This window comes from Oryza brachyantha, chromosome 5 (assembly GCF_000231095.2).
Source record: "Oryza brachyantha chromosome 5, ObraRS2, whole genome shotgun sequence".
In the NCBI taxonomy this organism is placed as follows: Eukaryota; Viridiplantae; Streptophyta; class Magnoliopsida; order Poales; family Poaceae; genus Oryza; species Oryza brachyantha.
This window is the reverse complement of record NC_023167.2, coordinates 13,347,644-13,367,727: the sequence shown is the minus strand read 5'-3', so window position 1 is coordinate 13,367,727 and position 20,084 is coordinate 13,347,644. Positions and strand designations below refer to the sequence as shown.

At 37.4% G+C, this 20,084-nt stretch overlaps 2 protein-coding genes and 1 non-coding gene across 4 annotated transcripts; 1 reads left to right on the top strand and 2 right to left on the bottom strand.

Moving 5' to 3' along the window:
• Positions 1–10,298: 10,298 nt before the first annotated feature.
• Positions 10,299–10,992, top strand: LOC107304193 (ethylene-responsive transcription factor RAP2-1-like). Its single transcript, XM_040524370.1, has one exon. The coding sequence runs from the start codon at positions 10,299–10,301 to the stop codon at positions 10,929–10,931; it is 633 nt and encodes a 210-aa protein (XP_040380304.1). The 3' UTR covers positions 10,932–10,992.
• Positions 10,993–12,865: 1,873 nt separating this feature from the next.
• On the bottom strand, positions 12,866–15,901 carry LOC102709079. 2 transcript variants are annotated; one of them, XM_040524084.1, is made up of 3 exons: positions 15,535–15,901; positions 14,652–14,794; positions 12,866–13,757 (listed from the first exon to the last, which is right to left on the bottom strand). In XM_040524084.1, the coding sequence occupies exons 1-3, from the start codon at positions 15,791–15,793 to the stop codon at positions 13,074–13,076; spliced, it is 1,086 nt and encodes a 361-aa protein (XP_040380018.1). In that variant the 5' UTR covers positions 15,794–15,901; the 3' UTR covers positions 12,866–13,073. The 2 variants fall into 2 exon arrangements, with proteins under 2 accessions (XP_040380018.1, XP_006654417.3); XM_006654354.3 differs by having other exon boundaries at positions 15,541–15,900.
• A 2,681-nt stretch (positions 15,902–18,582) lies between these two features.
• Positions 18,583–18,656, bottom strand: TRNAI-UAU. The gene has a single exon. It is a non-coding gene; the product is annotated as a tRNA-Ile (tRNA).
• Positions 18,657–20,084: the final 1,428 nt, after the last annotated feature.

Here is a 20,084-nt window from a genome sequence, read left to right as displayed (position 1 = left end):
GTGCTGGACTCAGATCGAGCACGCATGTCCGAATGGACGCGTGCGTGAGACGGATCTTGCACCATCTGCGTACCGTGGCCGGGGGTGATCTATTTGGTTTTTCCACTAACGAAAAATATTTATAAATAAAACTTATATATACGTATTTTTAATAATTTAAAAATAAAGGTAGGAAAATAAAACATGGATAAACAACTTTAAAATTATTTTTAAATTAGTTTCTATCTGTATTGTATTTATCATTATCTATATAAGTAATTTGGTGATGTTACATATTATTTATTGAAAAGAGAGAGACAAAAATAAAGAAACTAGTTCTGGGTTAAGAACTAGTGTCTTCATGTAAAACAATATTGATTGTGAGAGAGATGAGTAGACCACGTAATAACAAATACAAAAATTATATTATTTAAGATAGTTTTTTGACACGATATCCTATAGTATAGAAACCATTGTAGTTTCTAGCATTAGCAGTGTTTTAAAAGACCGTAGAAAACCGGCTTTGCTCGGAACTTTTTTTTTTGGCTATTTTACGTATGTTGCTAAATGTCATGTCTTTTGCAAAAAGAAAGTTTATATATATTGAATTTTTTATCATCACACATTTTAAAAGTAGATTTTCAATTTACTTTTATCATCTATACTATTAAATAACTATAAAAAAATAGGTATTCTTTCATCTTTATCAAATAAGGACATGTTTTTTGTTGGGGGTCGGTAACCAGCACGGAAAACGTAGCAATTGATTGCATATCATTAATCAATTAATTGTTATAAAAAATTTAGAAAATAATTAATATGATTTTTAAAGCATATTATATATAGAAAATTTTAGCAAAAAATACATTGTTTAGCCGTTAAAAAGTATGCACGCGAAAAACGAGATAATCTGGGTTAGTAATAGGTCCAAAAAAACGCGGCCTAAATCTAAGTTAAATATGAATGGGTATTTGACGTTTTAGGAATATTACGTTGACACTATCTTTAGATGTAATAAGTAAATTTCATGTTTTATAAAATTATGCTTTGCTACGATAAACATTGAACAGGTGCACATCTCCCAATAATAATGAATGAGAAACATAAGCAATAAAAACATCACATGTAATTTTACTGTGATGAAAGCGATGTGGAATAATTTTTAAATTGAAAAGTGCTCATGTGATAAATATTTTTTGTATTGTATGGTCAACTAATATTTGATTAAAATTATATTTTATGTAACAAAAGGAGACGCAATGACATTTGTTCTTAAACTCACAAAAAATTGGATGTTGAAGTGTGTGTTATTTGAGAGTTGCATAATCTTCTTGTTTATTTGATATATATATATAAACATCAATAATTTTACATTTAATGTAAGAAGATAGTAAGTTGTATTGGACACGACTCATGTTTGAATAAATTAGCTTTCATTAAATTTAGTTTTATAAAGTTTAAATTTTATGCTAATATTAGGTAATATAAACAAATTATTTAATAAAATTACGGTTATAATGTGTCAACTTGATTATACAATGATTCTAAAATCAATGTTTGAACTTGTAGTCGCAATGTTTCTAAAATTTGGGTATGAACTTGGTCTTACTGAATTCTTGTCTAAACTTCGAAACTTGCAATTGCAATGTGTGCTAACCTATAATTAATTTTGTAAAATTATAATAGTCAGGGTTAAGTGGTGGTTTACTGCTATTTTTGTCATAATTTATTAGATAATCAATGTTTCTATTTTGTCATAATTTATTTAGATAATCAATGTAACACATACTTAATAGAGTGGCAACTTCGATTGCATTTGAAAGAGTTTAGAATACGCTATTTGCATCACTAAACAGGGCGTAACGCATTAAGTAATACATATAAGCAAGTTTCTGCCCATAAAAATATTTCGTATCTGTTTTATTTATTTTTCTACCATTGTTAGTCCCCGTATCTCAACCAATCAAGAGTTGGATCCAACGGCTGATGCCCACCTGAACTGCTTATTGAATTCCGTTGGAATTTGATGAAAAAATCACACCAACGGGGCTATGCAATGCAAAGTGCAACGGCTAGCCGTCGGTAGAGGAGACCGTTTTTAGATTAGACCGGAGATTCGGAGTGGGGCCAACCTAACCATCATGCATGTTTTAAATTTAATTACGAGCAAACTAATGACAGGCAATGATCAGTGATGATGGACCCAAAACTAACCAAAAGAATTATAGACCGGCGGCAGCTGCAAAAGCAGCTAGCCTTCATCGCAAGAATAATGAATCAAGGCCACGCAAAATCGATCTAAAACAAACAATCGATCTGGGGGGCTAAGTACTCGCAAGTGAGAACAACTTTGGGAGCAATAATATTCTAGCTCATGTGTTGATGCTGGGGCAGATGAGAGGCAGCCATATGGTTAGGCAATCATAGATGCACGGCTTGATGATTAATTAGATAGGCATATATGGGGCTTAATGTTGGAATCTTTCGTGCAGGAACAGATGGAGGAGGGAAAAAGATAGATAGGATCGCCCATGACCAAACACAGAGAGAGGGGAAAAAACATCATCCTGTCCTGTACCAATGACAATAAAAACATGCATGTTCGCGACATAGAAGTTGCCAGTATTAATGTCTAAATCTTTTTGGCATATTTACAAATAAAAAAGATAAAATTTGCCACAGAGCATCGAAAAAACGTGTAATTAACCGGTGGACACCGTAAGATCACAAATTTGCTGCAGGACACCACAAAAATATGGTAATTAGCTAGTAGACACTTCAACCATTATTTTATTAATTTTGGAGTAAAAAAATTTAAAATAACGAGATTGTCCTCAATGATTGGTTCATTGCCGCCCTCGCCGCGGTTGGGTCGTCGCTGTCGCCGTCTGCTCAGCTGTCCTGTAAGCTAGGGTTTAGGTGTGGTGCGGCGTCGAGACCGACTGGGTCTGGTTCAACCGGATCCAGTCGGCATGACGGGTTGGCCTCCGAGGACAATCTCGTTATTTTTTAAACGTTTTACTCTGAAAGTAATAAAAAATGGCCAGAGTGTCTACCAGCTAATTACCACTTTTTTGTGGTGCCCTGCAACAAATTCGTAATCTTACGCTGTCCATCGGCTAATTACATGTTTTTTCGATGCTCTGTAGCAACCAATAAAAAATAACTTATAAATTAATTTTTTTATATGTTTTCTTAGCGATGTAAAACAAATGCTGAAAAATAAATTATGACGGAGAAAATCTAAAACCAACTCAAAATTTAAAATTTATCTAAGTAAACATAAGTCGAAGGAAAAGAACGGGGCTGACAGGTGCTAATGTGGCAATCATCCAATGGTCAATGAACTATCTGCATTTTAGCGAAGCCAAAAAAAATAAACAGAAGTGCAAATTTCACTTCATCGTGAACACGTTAACCCTGCCCGGAGAAGGCTGCATTGATGAAGTTTGGACATAGCCAATCTAAACATCCAGTAGTAGAGGGCCACAGAATTAAATTTGGTAGGAGGCAAATTGTAGTTACCAACTTTCATTTGAGCTCGATTTGCAGAGAAGGTGCCACCGTGCCACAGTCCCTTTTTTTTTTGGTGCACTCAGCCGCCCTGTCCTAAGAAAGGGTTCAGTACAATTTTCAGGGCGAACTGCTTCATGTAAAGCTGCCATGCTCCAAATAAGTCTTTATACACAAATGTCGTATTTACAAACGAAAAATAATTAATAGATAAAACTTTTATATACATATTCATAGCGATTTAAAAACAGATGTTGAAAAAAAAGTACGATGAAAAAAAACCTCAAAATTAACTTTAAACTTAAAGTTAAAACGAAAAATATCAAAATTTAGTTTATAAGCACAAACAAAAACCAAAAGATAAGCCCCCTTTCCTCCTTTTCAAATCTTATTCAACTAGCTGTTAATTTGAACAACCGGAGAGCATATATTGCATTTACACCGAAGTACTGAACACATCTCTACACAACCCCAACTACTTGAACCTGATGTGCGATCAAAATTAGCTAAACTTCAAACTCAAAGTTCAAAAAGGCCCATGCGTCTTTGGTCTTTCACGAGACAAAAGGTTAGCTTTGCACGAGTGCCCTATCATTGCATGATTCGAATCGAGCTAGGTGATTGAGCTACCTCTGGTTCCTCTCCCTTTTCAGCTTCCGCAACGCACACACAGTGTGTTACATTAGGACAGCACCAGAGAGCGCGACGGCGCGGCCGATTTGCAGCGGAAAAACCGGCGAATTAAGGCGAGAGAACGAGCGAGATTAGCATGAACGAACGTACTACACACATGCATGATTGAGCCAAAACCGTGTTAATGCAGGGGTCCCAACCGTGTTAATTTGATTCTTGACTACGATTAGGGGAGTAGTATAGTCGTCGACGGAGGGCACGGTCCCCCACGAAATTATTTTGCACTCATAATTTTTTCCACTTCTGTTTATATTTATAAGCTAAAATTTAATTTTTCAATCTTAAATGTGAATTTAAGGTTTTTTTGGGAGGTTTTTTTCATCGAAATTTATTTTTTAGTCTTGCTTTTAGAACACTAAGAATACATATATGAAAATTTTATCCTCATATTATTTTTTATTTATAAATATGCCCGTTGGTTTTTTTTCTTTGAAAAAAATCACCCCTTTGATATCTAAAAGGAGTGTGTTCGTCGCATGGCCTGAGCTAGTTAATGTATTATTGCAGTCCATGAGTGACCAGGCAAAGCCTTAATTACGAGGTCGTGAATCCACGTCAACAAAATACGCTACCAAAAGACGAAACGGTGGTTGCGGCATGTAACCTCACATCCATTGAGAGTTAATGCCAGTTTAAATGAAGATTTTACGAGCAATAGATAGATTGTCATGCAGATATTTTTGATAATATTGTAATATATTAATAAAGAGAGATGAAATGAGTTTCGTAGAGATGAAACCTTGTATATGCAATTATCTAGACAATGTAACCTAAAAAACAACAATAGATGAAACTATACACTGAGAGGAGTATTTTATCCTAGTTTTAAATATTTTTAGATGATATATTACTCTACTCTAGTAATCATGTTTATAAGTTGAGAATAGTCTTATATTTTTTTTCTATAGTGTTTATAGATTTTTTTCTAGCATTTAATTATAAGTTTCCGTTATGCTTCGACTATGATCGTTGATGATGATATTTGTGAAATTCGATCGACACAATGATTGCCCGTTGTTTCAAGATTCTGTTTTGTGTTCGAGAAAGTCAGGATTCAGGAACCACGTACAACTTGTAATCTATTGTGAGAAATAATGGTTATGCATACTCTTATCAAACATAGATAAAAGAACCATCTTTGATTTATTTTATTAATTAAGAAACTTTAAGTATACATTATATTTTTAAATATTCGCAGAAAAAATTAAATAAGCCACGGTAAAAGATATATCTAAAAGTCAAATGATATCAAACAAGAGTATAAGTTTTAAAATTTAAAATTTAACCACGACCGATAAAGTGATAAGCCAATAGACAAAAGATAAGGACTTATGCCCCGTCTATTTCAGTTTAAGATTATTGTAATCTGGATTATAAAAATAATTTAAAACAAATAATAGGATTATTATACCATCTTATTATAATATAGAGCCCTAAATTATTATAATTTGATAAGCTATTTCGAGGATAGTTTTTCTAGATTATTGAGTGACTAAAGACTTACTAACCTTCACTTTAAATTAATTTCTGCATACATATTTCGTAATCTATTTTAATAATCTAGATTATAATAATCATAAGTGGAAACAAATAAGACCAGCAGGGCTGCATTATTTTCTAGTCTCCTCCATTTCAGTTGGACCCGGCCGAAAATCAAACCCACATGGGCTGTCTACGTGGATATGGCCCATTTCCATATAGGGCCAGTTTGAATGTGCTACGGAGTACGAAACGGGCCCGTTGACTGTTGACATATCAGTAGCACTAGTAACGTACTCCGTGCTGTCGTTGAAAATTAATCAGCTGACACTCTGTCACTCTTGACTTCATTGGCGATTAATAATTCTTGTGTTGACAAAGAGGATGCTGGTCAACTGGTCTATGCAGGGCTGCAGGCGTTGTTCATAGTTCCACACTACACGTATGATATCAAATACAACGTATTCTCTATGTTAAAATATATTTGTCGGTTAGCATAAGATTTGATCAGGTTTCAAAAATACATTGTTATTGTTATTAAAGTATTTATATTGATAAAAACAAGTCATAACAAAATAAATAATGCTTCCAAAATCTTTTTAATAAGATGAATAATTTATATGGAAAGAGCATGATAAGTGTATTCTGACATTGATCACATCGAGAAACTGATTTCTAGCTCCCTGCTAAAAAGAAACTTATATTCAAATTTGACATCGTTTTCCTACTATGCATCCATAGTAATTAAGATAGCTCAGGTATATTACACAAACCACATCTCCGATTCAATCTAGTCAACACTCAACATTGAAGAAACCCAATAACATAGCCACTGACAACCACGCCTAATTTCTACACCGGAGGGTTTTCCCTACTCATGAGATATCAATATAATAACAACATTGGTTTCGGTCAACAAAAATATAGCTATTGACAGCCATACAGGAGCTAAACATGTATAAAAATGTGTGTGTTTTTCTCTGTGGACACCTTAGGCCAAGTTCGTTTGCTCCCGGTAAGACCATGTTTAGATGGCAAAATCTTTTGGAAAAAAGGTCACGTATAACGTTTGACTAGATGTCGAAAGAAGTTTTCGTATACGAATGAAAAAACGAATTTCACAGCTCGGCTGGAAACCGCGAGACGAATTTTTTGAGTCTAATTAAGCTGTCATTAGCATATGTTGGTTACTATAGCACTTATGACTAATTATGAACTAATTAGGCTCAAAAGATTCTTCTCAAAATTTCTCCCATAACTATGCAATTAGTTTTTTGGTTTATTTATGTTTAGTGCTCCATTTAAATATTTAAAAATTCGATATGATGTTTTTGGGAAAAAATTTTGGGAACTAAACAAGGCCTAAGTTAACTTACCCCTCGTTTTCCGAACTGTTAAACGGTGTATTTTTTATAAAATTTTCTATAGAAAAGTTGTTTTAAAAAATCATATTAATGTATTTTATATTTTTTAATAATTAATAATTAATTAATCATGTACTAATTTATCACTACGTTTTTTATGACATCCCTCAAAACGAACACGGCCTTACTATTGGACGAACCCTAATTGCCGGGGTATCACTCATCAGCAAAAATACGGTCCAGCGTAGCCATCGAGTTACGCAATCGCTAACCCTCCAAGCTCTTCAGTATTGCCAGATAGACCACAAGTGAAGCACAGGCAGAGAGCACCGAAGAACCGTTTTTCCAGAGAACATTGTCATTATCTCCGTCCAGACGACACTACTCATAATTTGACTACATATTAGTGAGAATGAAGAAAAATAGATATTTTAATTTCTAATGAAAACATGTCTTGTAAAAAAAATATCACATGTACGACTTGATTTTGAGTTTTACTGTCTGAATGGTGTAAGTGAACGCGGTCACTGGTATTATCAGAGACCAAAATGTCAAACTCATTCACCGCTTATACATCTGATTTTCTTTAATTTCCACGGGAGGTAAAACTCATGTCACCTCACCTGTTATTCCCCACCCTATTTTAATAGATAACGACGTTGAATTTTTTTTGACACATGTTTGATCATTTGCTTTACTAAAAGAAATTCATGTAAAGATGTGAATATACAAGTTATAATCAAAATGCATTTAGTAACAAATCTTGTCACAATAAAACAATAATAATTACATAAGTTGTTATTTAGAGAAGGACATTTATCCCCTCAAATATCAAATCTAAAATTCATGCTTCTAGGAAGATTTGAATCTAAGACTGACGGCTATATACTCTTTCAATGCTGTTTGATAAGATAAATAACTAAACATATATAAAAGTATTTAAGTGTCCTCTGTTAAAATATAGAGCATGCAGTTACTAACATCAGCTTTGACCGAATTATGCGCGAAAAGCATGTTTCTCATGCACATATAAGCGCATGTTTTTCATCCTTAGCCCAGAGTGTCCAAACACGGAGCAGTAGAACTCTTCTCCTCCTCGACCCGTGTACCAAAGTCCACTACCTGAATCCGCCGCGGCGACCACACAAACACGGCGACGGCGAGTCACAGCTGACATCACCGCGCACTACCGTTCCGTTCCGTTCCACTCCACTCCTCGTGGTGCATGCAAAGCAACAACAAGAACACTTCAAACCCAGCAAAGAACACTGGGAAAGCGATGCCACTGGCTAGCTAGCTAGCTACCCTACTGTCAAGTGTCAAGGGCCCCATTACCCGGTAACAATTTCATTTATTGTCTATTCATTTTTATTTTATAAATCTCCCGAATTTACAGATATGAATCTTTTATCCATGCGATCATGTTGCTGCTGCCTTAGGGCATCTTTAATGTGCATGCTACGAAGAAAGAGAAAGAAACACCGGTGTAGCTAGGGGTGGTCTGGGTGGTCTCCGGACCACCCAAAAAAATATCGATCAGCCCTTAATACCCAAAAATGATAATTTTTATCGATTGGTATTCTCGCGAATGATGTAACATGATCATCTTTATTGAGCATGATGTTTTTAAAGTGGATGCAGAAGATATAATAAATACTTTTATAACCATTAGAATTTAGAAAGCATATACTTGATAAGAACAAATGTAGTACGATAATATCCTTTAAATTTTTCTAGGCATTTAGGCTTCTATTTTATTGCGGGAAAGCCATATAAGTTTCTTTGAATCAAAATTTTACTTAACTACTAATTTTATATGTTTTAAGATGATTTATTCATATATTCTAGTGCACTTGTAGTTTATTCTATTATCTATACTTGCATATATATATATATATATATATATATGTATATGTATGTGTTAGCATCGTTATATTTACTGTATTTACGAAAAAAATCGGTCAAACCACCCATATACTAAATCCTAGATCCGCCTGAGAGGTATATATTAGACCAAAGGTGCTAGCTTAGAATTTGAAAGCACCTGTTGTTTTTTTCTAGCACATGGTGCTAAAGACTTTTTGAGAGAGTTAATGCTACTGCTATACTACAAGTCTATCCATCGAATATTTTTATAATCGGTGGGATGCATTTTAGTATAGACTATACATTAGAGCATACTGAGTTATGGTGCTAGTGGCTGACGTGTCCTTGCTAGCAAATTCTAAAGAACTAAACTAAAGTTGCTTAATGTAGTTGATATAAAGATAAGTGGTTAGAAAGTATAGTTTTAAAATTTTAAATGAGAAGGTTTAAATATAATAAAAAAGTAATTCCGCAGTAATCATGCCTACGCGCGAAAACCCACGCTAGCTTTATCGAAAAGTTAAATCGGTTTTAAAATTTATCTGAATTTAATAGATTTTCAAACGGTTATCACTAACGTATTACTACGACGATAGCACGGTAACATGGCGGTTTGGTTTACGGTGAGTTCAGTTTGCAAAATTATTTTGCAAAAACATGTACGGTCACATATTTAAAATATTAAACGTAGTTTAATTAAAAAACAAATTTTAGATTTCGCCTAGAAACCGCGAGACGAATCTTTTTGAGTCTAGTTAATCCGTCATTAGCATATGTTGGTTACTGTAGCACGTATGGCTAATTACGTACTAATTAGGCTCAAAAGATTCGTCTCATAATTTCCCCATAATTATGTATTTAATTTTAATATTTATATATATTTAATGTTTTATTTAAATGTCTAAATATTCGATACGATGTTTTTTGGAAAAGTTTTTTTTTACTAAGTAGGGCGTTGGCGCTGCTCTCACCACGAATACAGTAGCAGCAGCTGGTGGTAGCCTGTCTGATCTGACCCTTGAAAAACTTGGGCTCGCAACGCACGGCACACCATCCATCGCATTTGAGATGGTTTTCAATTTTTACCAACCCGAGAACCGATTAATACATCACGTGCGCTAACATTGTGTTGGTTGAGGTTGACCAAACTGCTAATGGCTACTAATGCCCTCGCATTGCATGCATGCTTAATGCGTAGTGAAGGTCAGCGCTGACCTCGCTAACCTATAAATCGAATTCGAATGCGCGGAGGACGGACGGACGGACGCACTCGTCGATCAGATCAAGCGCGCGCCGCCGGCGACGACGAGCTGAGCGAACTAGCTAAGCTAGGTAGCGGAGGGCAGAGCGCGTCAGATCGCCTCGCCGGAGAGGGAGCTAGAGTGGTGCTACGCGACATCGGACATGGGCGGGGTGGCGGCGAGCGGGGCGGAGCCGCGGCGGTACAGGGGCGTGCGGCGGCGGCGGTGGGGGAAGTGGGTGTCGGAGATCCGGGTGCCCGGGACGCGGGAGCGGCTGTGGCTCGGCTCCTACGCCGCGCCCGAGGCGGCCGCCGTCGCGCACGACGCCGCCGTCTGCCTCCTCCGGCGCGGCGGCGGCGGCCGCCGCGCCGCCGCCGGGCTCAACTTCCCGAGCCGAGCGCTCGCCTACGGCGGCGCCCGCGCCCGTGGGGAAGGTGCCCTGTCGCCGAGCTCCGTGCAGCGCGTCGCGTCCGACGCCGGCATGGCCGCCGACGCCCAGATCGTGGACCTGCGACGCCGCCGCGACCACCCGACCGCGCCCGTGCCAGCGCCGTGCCAGCCCGCTGACGCTGGCGCCGCCGTCTACTCCTCCTCCTCCTCCTCCTCCGGCAGCGGCGCCGTAGCCGTCGCCGTGGCGGGAGACGGTGCAAGAAGGCAAGGGACACGTGGCGAGGCCACTGATACGGATTGGTGCAGCCATGTGGAGGATGGGAGCAGAAGCTGGAGCTGTGGGAGTGAGCAGCAGCTCATTGTTTATGGTGACTTAAGTGTGGATGACATGGAGATTCTGATGTAACCTGTCATTTTTTAGAGGAATATGTGAAATGCCATTCTTTACTTAGTAGTAGAAACTAATAAAAGCAGCACAGAAAATAATGTTTTGCTAAGAAAATTTGTTTTTTAATTTATCTTAGATTTGTCGATAAATCATGTTGACAAGGTTAATAACGTCCCCCCTATACCGAAAGAATGCCCATGCACAATTTGAGTCTGTTTGAGAAAAGCGAGTGTTTGGTTACCTGCATAGGGGCGCGAAGCCACGGTAGGCTAATGCAAATTACTTCCCTTGGCCAGGCTGAGAAAAAATGCTGGGTTCGGGCTTCCCATCCTTGCCTGGCCCGAACGATGCAGACGCGCGGCACCCGCAAGTGCAAAGGGGGCTGAAGGGGTCAGGGGGTTCACGAGACAGAAGGCTAGGGATTAGGTTTTTGGCTATGACTAGCCTGGCGTCATCTCCTCTCTCGTTCCGTCGCCACCTGTGAACTCAGGTCATCCATAACAAATTCATACAAATAACCAAACACAGTCAATTGCATGACTCTATCCAGGCTGAGAGCAGCCAGGCTAGAGGATACAGACCAGGCTAGGATTATACAAGCAACCAAACACACCCCTGTTGACGTAAACTTTGGTGTTAACAACCGCATATGCCCAACATTATACGAAAGTTCGGAGTATTTTAGTGAGATTAAGGTAAAGTGACAAGAAGTTATGATGGTTGAGATAAGAAGATATATGAAAATATCCTTATTATATTATTGGAAAAAGAATAATTTCAAGATGTTCATACATCTTTGGACAGTGGGAGTACGTGTCTGTTTAGTACCACCTCAGTTTCACGATATAGTAATACTTTATTACATTGTCTAATGTCTAAATTTCATACATATGCTAATGAATATAATCTAGACATATATACAAACAATATATATTAATTAATATATAGATTTAGGCATAGCCAAAAGTCTCATAATATAAAACAAAGTAAGTATTTTTCCCTTTTTTGATAAATGTAACTTTCTACCACCGAGACTAATTTTTTTCTCTCATTGATGAAAGTAATTTTTACCAAACTCTAGGTACTTTGATCAAATTATCATAAAACTAGATCGAAAGTTGCATATCACAGAACTATAAATAACACCAAATTTCTCAGAAAGCTACATATTTGAGGTCTTGTGTTGCAAAACATATTTAACAGCTTCACTCTTAAATAATCTTTTTTAAGTTAGAAAAGTTAATAGTTGTATAATAAAATCGATAATAAATCTGTAGTTTTGTGATACAATGCCTTAACTATGGAGTTTTGAGAAAAAAAAATCGTGTTAAATCTGTAGTCGCACGGTCCGACGGTCGCAGTCAGCAAGTTCATTTAGCAGTCCAGATGCAGTTCGAGGTGCATGGATTCAATGATGAGCTATATATTTGGTCGTGCTCGTAGCCCCGTATATACGCACTCGACATACGCCTTTGACCACAAGATCACCAGACAATCATGCAATGCTTTTCGAGATCGACTGAAATCTTGGTCTTGCCAGGCTGCCAGCCCAAGACGACACAGCTTTTGACCTTCGGTTTGACACAGCAGAAGGTTCCAGAAAGCCGTGAATTTAATTTGGAAAACGAACAGCTTTGACTGGTATTAGTGCTACAGTACACGGCCACTAATCTTGCTGGACCTGACAAGCATCTCGCATATGCAACTGCAAGCTTGAGTGGTCAAAGACTACAGAGTATAGAAGAATTTTGGAACTGATCTGCTGCTCAAGCTTCCACAATACTACCACCCAATATTGCTTTGGAGTCGCCTTTACAGCATTGATATATGTACACTAACATGTAAACTGGCATTGCCTGATAGAACATTTTTATACAGGAAGGATGCAGTTTGTCAGCATCTTTCTTGTAGGATAGGGTATTTCATCTGAGGGTAGCATTAGAAAACTACAATTTCCCATCAATCATGCGTAAACAGTCGTATAGAGCTTATTTCCGTAAGAAAATGCATATGTAACAGTTGAATATATAGCAGTTGCTACACGAAGCGTGGAAGGCATGAAGGTAGAGTTGCAGCCTTGCAGGTGAGATTTACACTATTCCAATTATGTACAGGATTGGATACAGCCTTAGCTGTTGTGATGGTACACATAAGCAGCATCTACTGGTCGTCTTGCTTCGGTTTCTGGCTGAGCTCCGAGTAATGCCCTCCCATCAGTTGCAATATCTCGGTCCAGAGGCATGAAGGATCGCCTGTCAGGGCGTCACTGATCAGCTCTGTGCTGCAGGAAGCTACAGCCCAATATCCTGCCCTGATCTCACTTAGCAGTTGTTCATAGTCCCAGGCTGCATGCCCGACGAAAAACCTCAGGTCCTGGCTCCTAATTGCTCCACTCTTCATCAGAACAGCAGCCTTTTCTAGGTCGGTCCGGAAGCCGAAGCGAATGCCTGGTATAACCTCCTCGAACCCCTTGAGACGTGAGTTGTCGGCAGCCCTCACCAAGAACATGCTCATGTCGACAGGGCCTCCAAAGAAGAGGGTTGAGTCACCAAACGGAGTTGCCTGGTCCTGGAATGATGGATTGACATGCTTGATCTTTGTGTAGAGCGGACGGTTCAGGATTACTCCAAACGGACCATCAAACGTGCCTCTGGTACCTAGTCTAAGGAGGAGAATGACAGTTCTTTCGAAGATGCTATCATCATCAAGAACCTCGGTAGCAACCAACACACACCCTGCCTCTGGCATTGTAATAGGGTGAGCCCATTTCTGAGGAAGTTGCTGTGCTGGTTCACCCGGGGATGTCTTTGACTCCGTTGGTGCAATTGGATCTACCAAGAGCTCCTGAGTCAAAGAACGGATTTTAGTAGTAGAACAGAAATAAATCAAAGATATGAGAGTGGTAGTTAGAAGGTAATTGGTTTTTCTTTCTTTTCAAGAATTTCAGTTAACAGTTAAAGGCAGTGTGAAATTATGTTGCACTAATATCTCTACTGCTTAAAAGCAGAGATGTCTATCTGATCTTCCCAACCGTCACCCATTTGCGCTCCATCGCCAGTCGTATGGGCTTGTTGCAATGCATGGGCATGTTATTAGTGTAAAGAAATACATAGATATTTGCAAAATAGCAATCTATATGATGTAAATTTCATGCAAGGGTAAGGAACTGGAAAAGATTGGCATGCTATGCGTTTTTAACTGTTCGGAGTGAATATTGCTTGGCTGCTTGCTAAATACTTCCTCCATTTTAAATGTACGGTGATTTGATTTTTGGACATGAAATTTGATGATTCATCTTATTCAATTGTTTATGAAAATATTATTTATTTTACAGTGACTTGTTTTATCATTAAAAGCTTTGAGCGTAACATATACTTTTTTTATATTTATACTAGATTTTTAAATAAATAATAAATTAAAAGCCAAAGCATCATACATTAAAAAAAGGGAGGTATTGATCACCAATATATTTATTACTGTTGAAAAAGTACATATACTTCCAAATGCACTAGTTGAATTCATATTCTCATGCATGTACTAATTCCACAAAATATAGTACATGTTCATGTAGGAGCTGGAGCTGTTTTGTGATCAGTGGTATCAAGTGAGCTTAACACAATATTCCTAATTTCCTTTGCAGAGAATGTCTGGATGTCCAAAATACATGTATGAACATTGATACAGTTGAGGAGAAGGTATAAATGCTACAGATCATAAGTAAGAACAGGTTGGCCTCACCTGTTCCCTGCGTACAAGGTTTGCTCTGACATCTCTCCAGTAATTGCTGTTAGAAATATTAACCGGCTCGCTGGATTTGGATTCATCATGCATTTGGTTCAATCCATCAGAGCTGTCACCCGTGGAGGCCGCATCATCATTGCCTGTACAAATAAGCCATCATCTCAACACAACACAGATCATGTGAACATCAGTTGATGCTTTTAACTAGAATATACTACAAAAATACGAATGCAGAAATGAAGTGTTGTATACAAAGCCTGAAGCCCTAAAGTTTCCCTGTCCTACTGGCTACTGCCATCTTAACAAACATGTTATCATGTAAATCCTATATACCGAAGGCAGCTGAGATGCAGAGCAGAGCAAAAACCATCGAAATTGGTAGACTTGCATCAAAGCCCTAGCGTCCATAAGTAGTTCACTGCTACAACTCGAAAGACAAAACCATGCGCAATGGGGCACAAAAAGATTCAGTTCTGAACACATGCCAGAAGCAATACCGATCTCACTAGAACACTCAATGTAATATCTCTCAGTCTAAGTTTCCATCTGAAAGATAGTAATTCATACCAGGACCAATTCAATCAAACAAGGTCAGGGGGACATATAAGTAGCAAGTGATTGTGATTACTCTTCTAATTTCTCTAATTTAGCGCGCGATTTTCCACCGCTATCTCGTCGATCAATCCCACAAAAAAAAAAAAACATAACGAACTGGAAATTTTGGCAACCCGAATAAACCGCCCAATTCCCCAAGCGCATGGCATCGCATCTACGAAAAGGTTCCACCTTTTTTTTTTTCCAATCGCGCCAAGATCCCACCTTTTCCGTCTCTAACCCCACAAATTCGCTACAGCTACGTTGTCGGAGAAAAAGGTCTCACTCTCACCGGAAGGCGAGGCCTTGCCCTTGGCCTCGTCGTCCCCGCCGTCGCCGGCGCCGCCGCCGGGGCCGTCCTTGCTCCCCCTCCGCGACGCGCCCACCGCCACCAGCGCGGTGCCGCGCCTCCGCCCCGCCGCCGCCACGGAGCACGGGCCGGCCTCGCCGGCAGAGGGGAGAGGGCGGCCCCAGGACGGCGGCGGGGCGGGGCGCCTCGTCGGCGTGACGCAGGGGCCCCCGGCCTTGAGGTTGAGGGCCCACATGCCCGTGGCGCGGCTTGGGTAGGGGTGGGTGGCGGTGAGGGCGAGGGCGAGGGCGAGCGGCGGAGCGCCCCGCCGGGTTGGTCGGAGTGGAGACGGAGAGTGAGGACCGCACGAGGCAGTGGAGTGATGGTGGTTGGATGGATGGATGGGTGTTTTCATCAGTGTTTTGTTTGGTTCCGGAGGCGGGTTTGCTGCCTAGAAAACGCCTTTCATCTACCAAAAAAGATGATCTTGAACATAACATGAGGTTTCATCCGGAGCTCACTGTCTTTTCACATATGTTTATATTTATAAATTTAAATTTAAATTCTAAAACTTAAAATTATAATTGATTTTGAAGTTTTTCATTATGGTTTATTTATTGATCTTTGTTTTTTATCATTAAAAATATGTATATAAATTTTTTTACTTAAATTATTTTGTAATCGTTAATAAGTTGTTTCGGTTATATTTAATTTTAGCCAATCAATCATCAGTTTGTCTGGCCGTTGGATTGTGCTATTCCTTGGCCAAAACGGTGCAGTTACTGCAGTAGAGTTTCTCGTCTCGTTCTTAGTATTTGGGTTAAAAGAACTGAGCAGTGAAATCATTGGCAATACAACAGTGGACGATTGTTGTCTATTTGACACACACGTATAGTTAAATAGACAGTTTGTATAGTGACTTGTCTATTTTTTATCTGCAAAACATTTAATTTATCCTTTGACGTATAAATCAAGGGAATCAATAATACTAGTGCATAGACGAGACACAGCGTACAATCGTGTTAGTGGTAGCACACATCCCTGCTGTCTCTTCGCGAAGAGACGCTGTGGTCGTCTGTTAGATGGATAGAGTTTTTTTAAAAAATTTCGTAACATACAGACGGCTTAAAGACAAACGTCGTACATGTTCTTAATCGTTTTTACCATCTCGATGTGTTTTTAATAAGACGAATTTACACCTCAATCTTTATCATTTTTATCGAACAAATAAAACATATTTACACCTCAATCTTTTATTCCAAAGAGTTCCATAGGGCAAACCAATGAACAATCTTGTCAGCACATATCTTATTTGCTTCAACTACACAGTCTACACCATCAGAGGCATTGTGTGATCCGAGGTACTCTATATTTTAGCGGTCCAACAATTAAAATTTAATAATAAAAAGATAAATCTAGTTAAATTGAACATTATGGCATTATCTCATTCAAAATAGTGAAATTTATTTTTTTACTTAAAAATGTAAAAGAAAAAGAAAAATCATCGACCCATTCTTCTTTCTGACTTTAGTGTACACTTTCAGGGCTGTCTCTAGAAATTAGGGGCTCCGGTTCAAAATGCTAATTGAGGCCCTTTAATGAATGACCAACGAAACTAATTTTACTCATCAAATAGATAACTTACATATATATTCTTCAATATAAGTATATAATATGCAGAAATATAATAAACATCAACTCTAAAATAAAAAAGTATTACTGACCTTAAGTTCTATTGAAAAGCATTATCCATCGGAGACGACGCAAGACGAAGAGATGAATACGAGACGGTGCGATGATACGGGATGAATATATAATACGAGAGGTCGTGATGATACGACTAATGAATACAAAATACGAGAGGTTGTGATGATGTGACTCGCGGCTCACTGCTCGCGACGATACTGTTGTTTTCACTAACACTTTTAAGTATCGCTTGGTACTATATATGTATATGTCGAGGGATGCAAGGTGGAGGCCATGAATCTGGGTCATGTTCGGTCTTCCACCTCGCACATACCCATCAATGGCCCTGTACACTTTGAGTATTTGAGAACGTGAATGTTATTAACATAGTCTCAAAATAAAAAAATCTAAGTACTACATTATACTTGTTCTATTCGAGTAGTGCGAATCTGAACATACTTTTTTTTATTTTACAACGAGTTTATACATTGTACCTCTCTGCTACTTAAAAATAAGAGATGTTTCCATGTCCGTCATTTTTCTCCTTTTGAGCGTGTCGTCGTACGTCACAGTGTTAGTTTGACACCAATGTTTTTTTACTTTGCTTACGTTTATAAGCCTAAATTTAAATTTTTTTATCTTTAAATTTAGAGCTGATTTTGAGGGGTTTTTTTACTAAAGTTTATTTTTAAACCTCGACTTTTAAATCGCTAAAAATACATATATATATACTTTATTTGAAATTATTTTTTATTTTGACTTTTTTTCATAAGACAACCAAACAATCATCCCTATCAATATATGTAGTTACTACCTCCCTGTCAAAATTTTTAAAAAATATGTACTAGATTATACATATCCTACGAATTTGGATATATAGCATTTGTACAAGGAGCTTGTATGTTGTACGTAGTATATTATAGTATACTTTTTAATAAATATATCCTACCTTTTTTGGCTAGCAAAAGGCATCAATCAAGCAGGCCCTATTCTTTTCTCATTATGAATTGTGAATTATCATGGACACGTTTACCAATCTACGGTAGTCTTCATAGAAAAAATTGTAGATGCAAAATTTTACTAACATGACATTTTTTTCTAAAATAAAATTTCAACTTTAGAGTAGTTAATTAATTTAATCATTTTTACTCTAACATAGCTATAAAAAATTCAAACAATTCAGATATATGAAAATGCCATTAGAAAAGAACATGACAATATGTATTGCTTTTGTTTTTAAATGTAACAGAGCAGTGGTCAAATCTATTTTTTAAAATTTAATAAAACATTGAACAAATTCAATTATTCAAAATGCAACAAAACATTGAACAAATTCAAATTTTGAATTTCAACAAAAACTGGTCCCGGCGGGGCTCGAACCCGCGACCTTCGGCTCATAAGACCAACGCTCTAACCAACTGAGCTACGGGACCGAGTTGTTGGAGCTTTACAATTATTTAATTTGATCTAATAAAAGTTTGGAGTAACTGTAATTTTATGTGACTCTTCTTTTGATAATTTTGTGCATAGATGCACACGGCACACCCATTGAACTGCACTGTATATAATTGTTTTCTGGTTTTTTTTTAAATGATGGTTATTGTGTGATGTGGAGAACAGAGCCGACTGAGGTCCTAGGCAGCAAAGGTCCATCCAAATATATATTTATATGCTCACGTGATCTATTTTTACATCTATTCTTTCTAAAATATTTCTAGAAAAGGTATATGATTAATCAACTTACGAAACTAATATATAATGATGATATATTTGTTAAGTTCAGTAGTTCTATTATTTTTCTTGTTGGCTTCTTTGCCGTCGCCAAAATTTAATTTTAAAACCTAATATTAGAGTTAATCTTAATGTTTTCTTAATGTAGTTTATTTTTCCTATGAATGTATTTTAAATCGCTAAGAACATAAATAAAAAAGATTTAATCATACGTTATTTTATGTTGATTTCAGTTCATTTTCACATTCATTTTTTATTTTAGTTTTTAGTTTAGTTTAACAATATTTATCACAATTTACAACCAAGACTAAGACTATATTGCAAGTTAATTCTTAAGAGTTAATACTTGATTTATCATGTGATGGTATTTATTTGTGTCACTTTGGTGGATAAATGGTCATATAATATATGTTAAAAGTAAAATATATTTAGTTTCTATAACATTAAATTCGTGGCTCTCGAAAATATAGAACCGGCCCTGATGCCGTGGGACCGACCGTTGCTTCCCTACAGTGGCATGGCCATTACCACAAAAAACTATGACAAATTCACAAATCAAATGAACACTAAGCGATAAATCATGGTGCATTGAAACTAAAAAATAAATAAAACGAAACAAAAATTCTAGAAAATTCAGTAAGAATGTACATATCTCTTGAAAAATATTCTAACAATCGTATGAATTTGTTGGCATAAGTTATAGTATATTTTATTAAGTAGAAATCATATTCCAACCCATATATTGTTTTTTCATTTTTTAAAATTTCAGTTGAGCTCTAAATATGAAGTAATCTATGTTATTTTTAAATTCACTGGATAGCAATACAAATTAGGTACTAATTGTAAGAATTTATTATTATTATTATTATTTAATTTGAGTTTACATAAAATTCATCATTGTACCGCCGGTTACTGTCAGTGCTGCCCAGCAGTAAGGTTCGGTTACCACGATTTTGTGACTCTGGTCCTAGTCTCAACAGTTAACGCATTGTGATAATATTAAGACCCATGACGATTTTTTTAGCAGAATCCCCTGTTTCAAAAGGGTTGAAATATGAAAACTAGACGATAATCTCTCATGCAGAGATATCCAGCTAACCAAACCCACCTGAGATTACCGTTGAAATTTG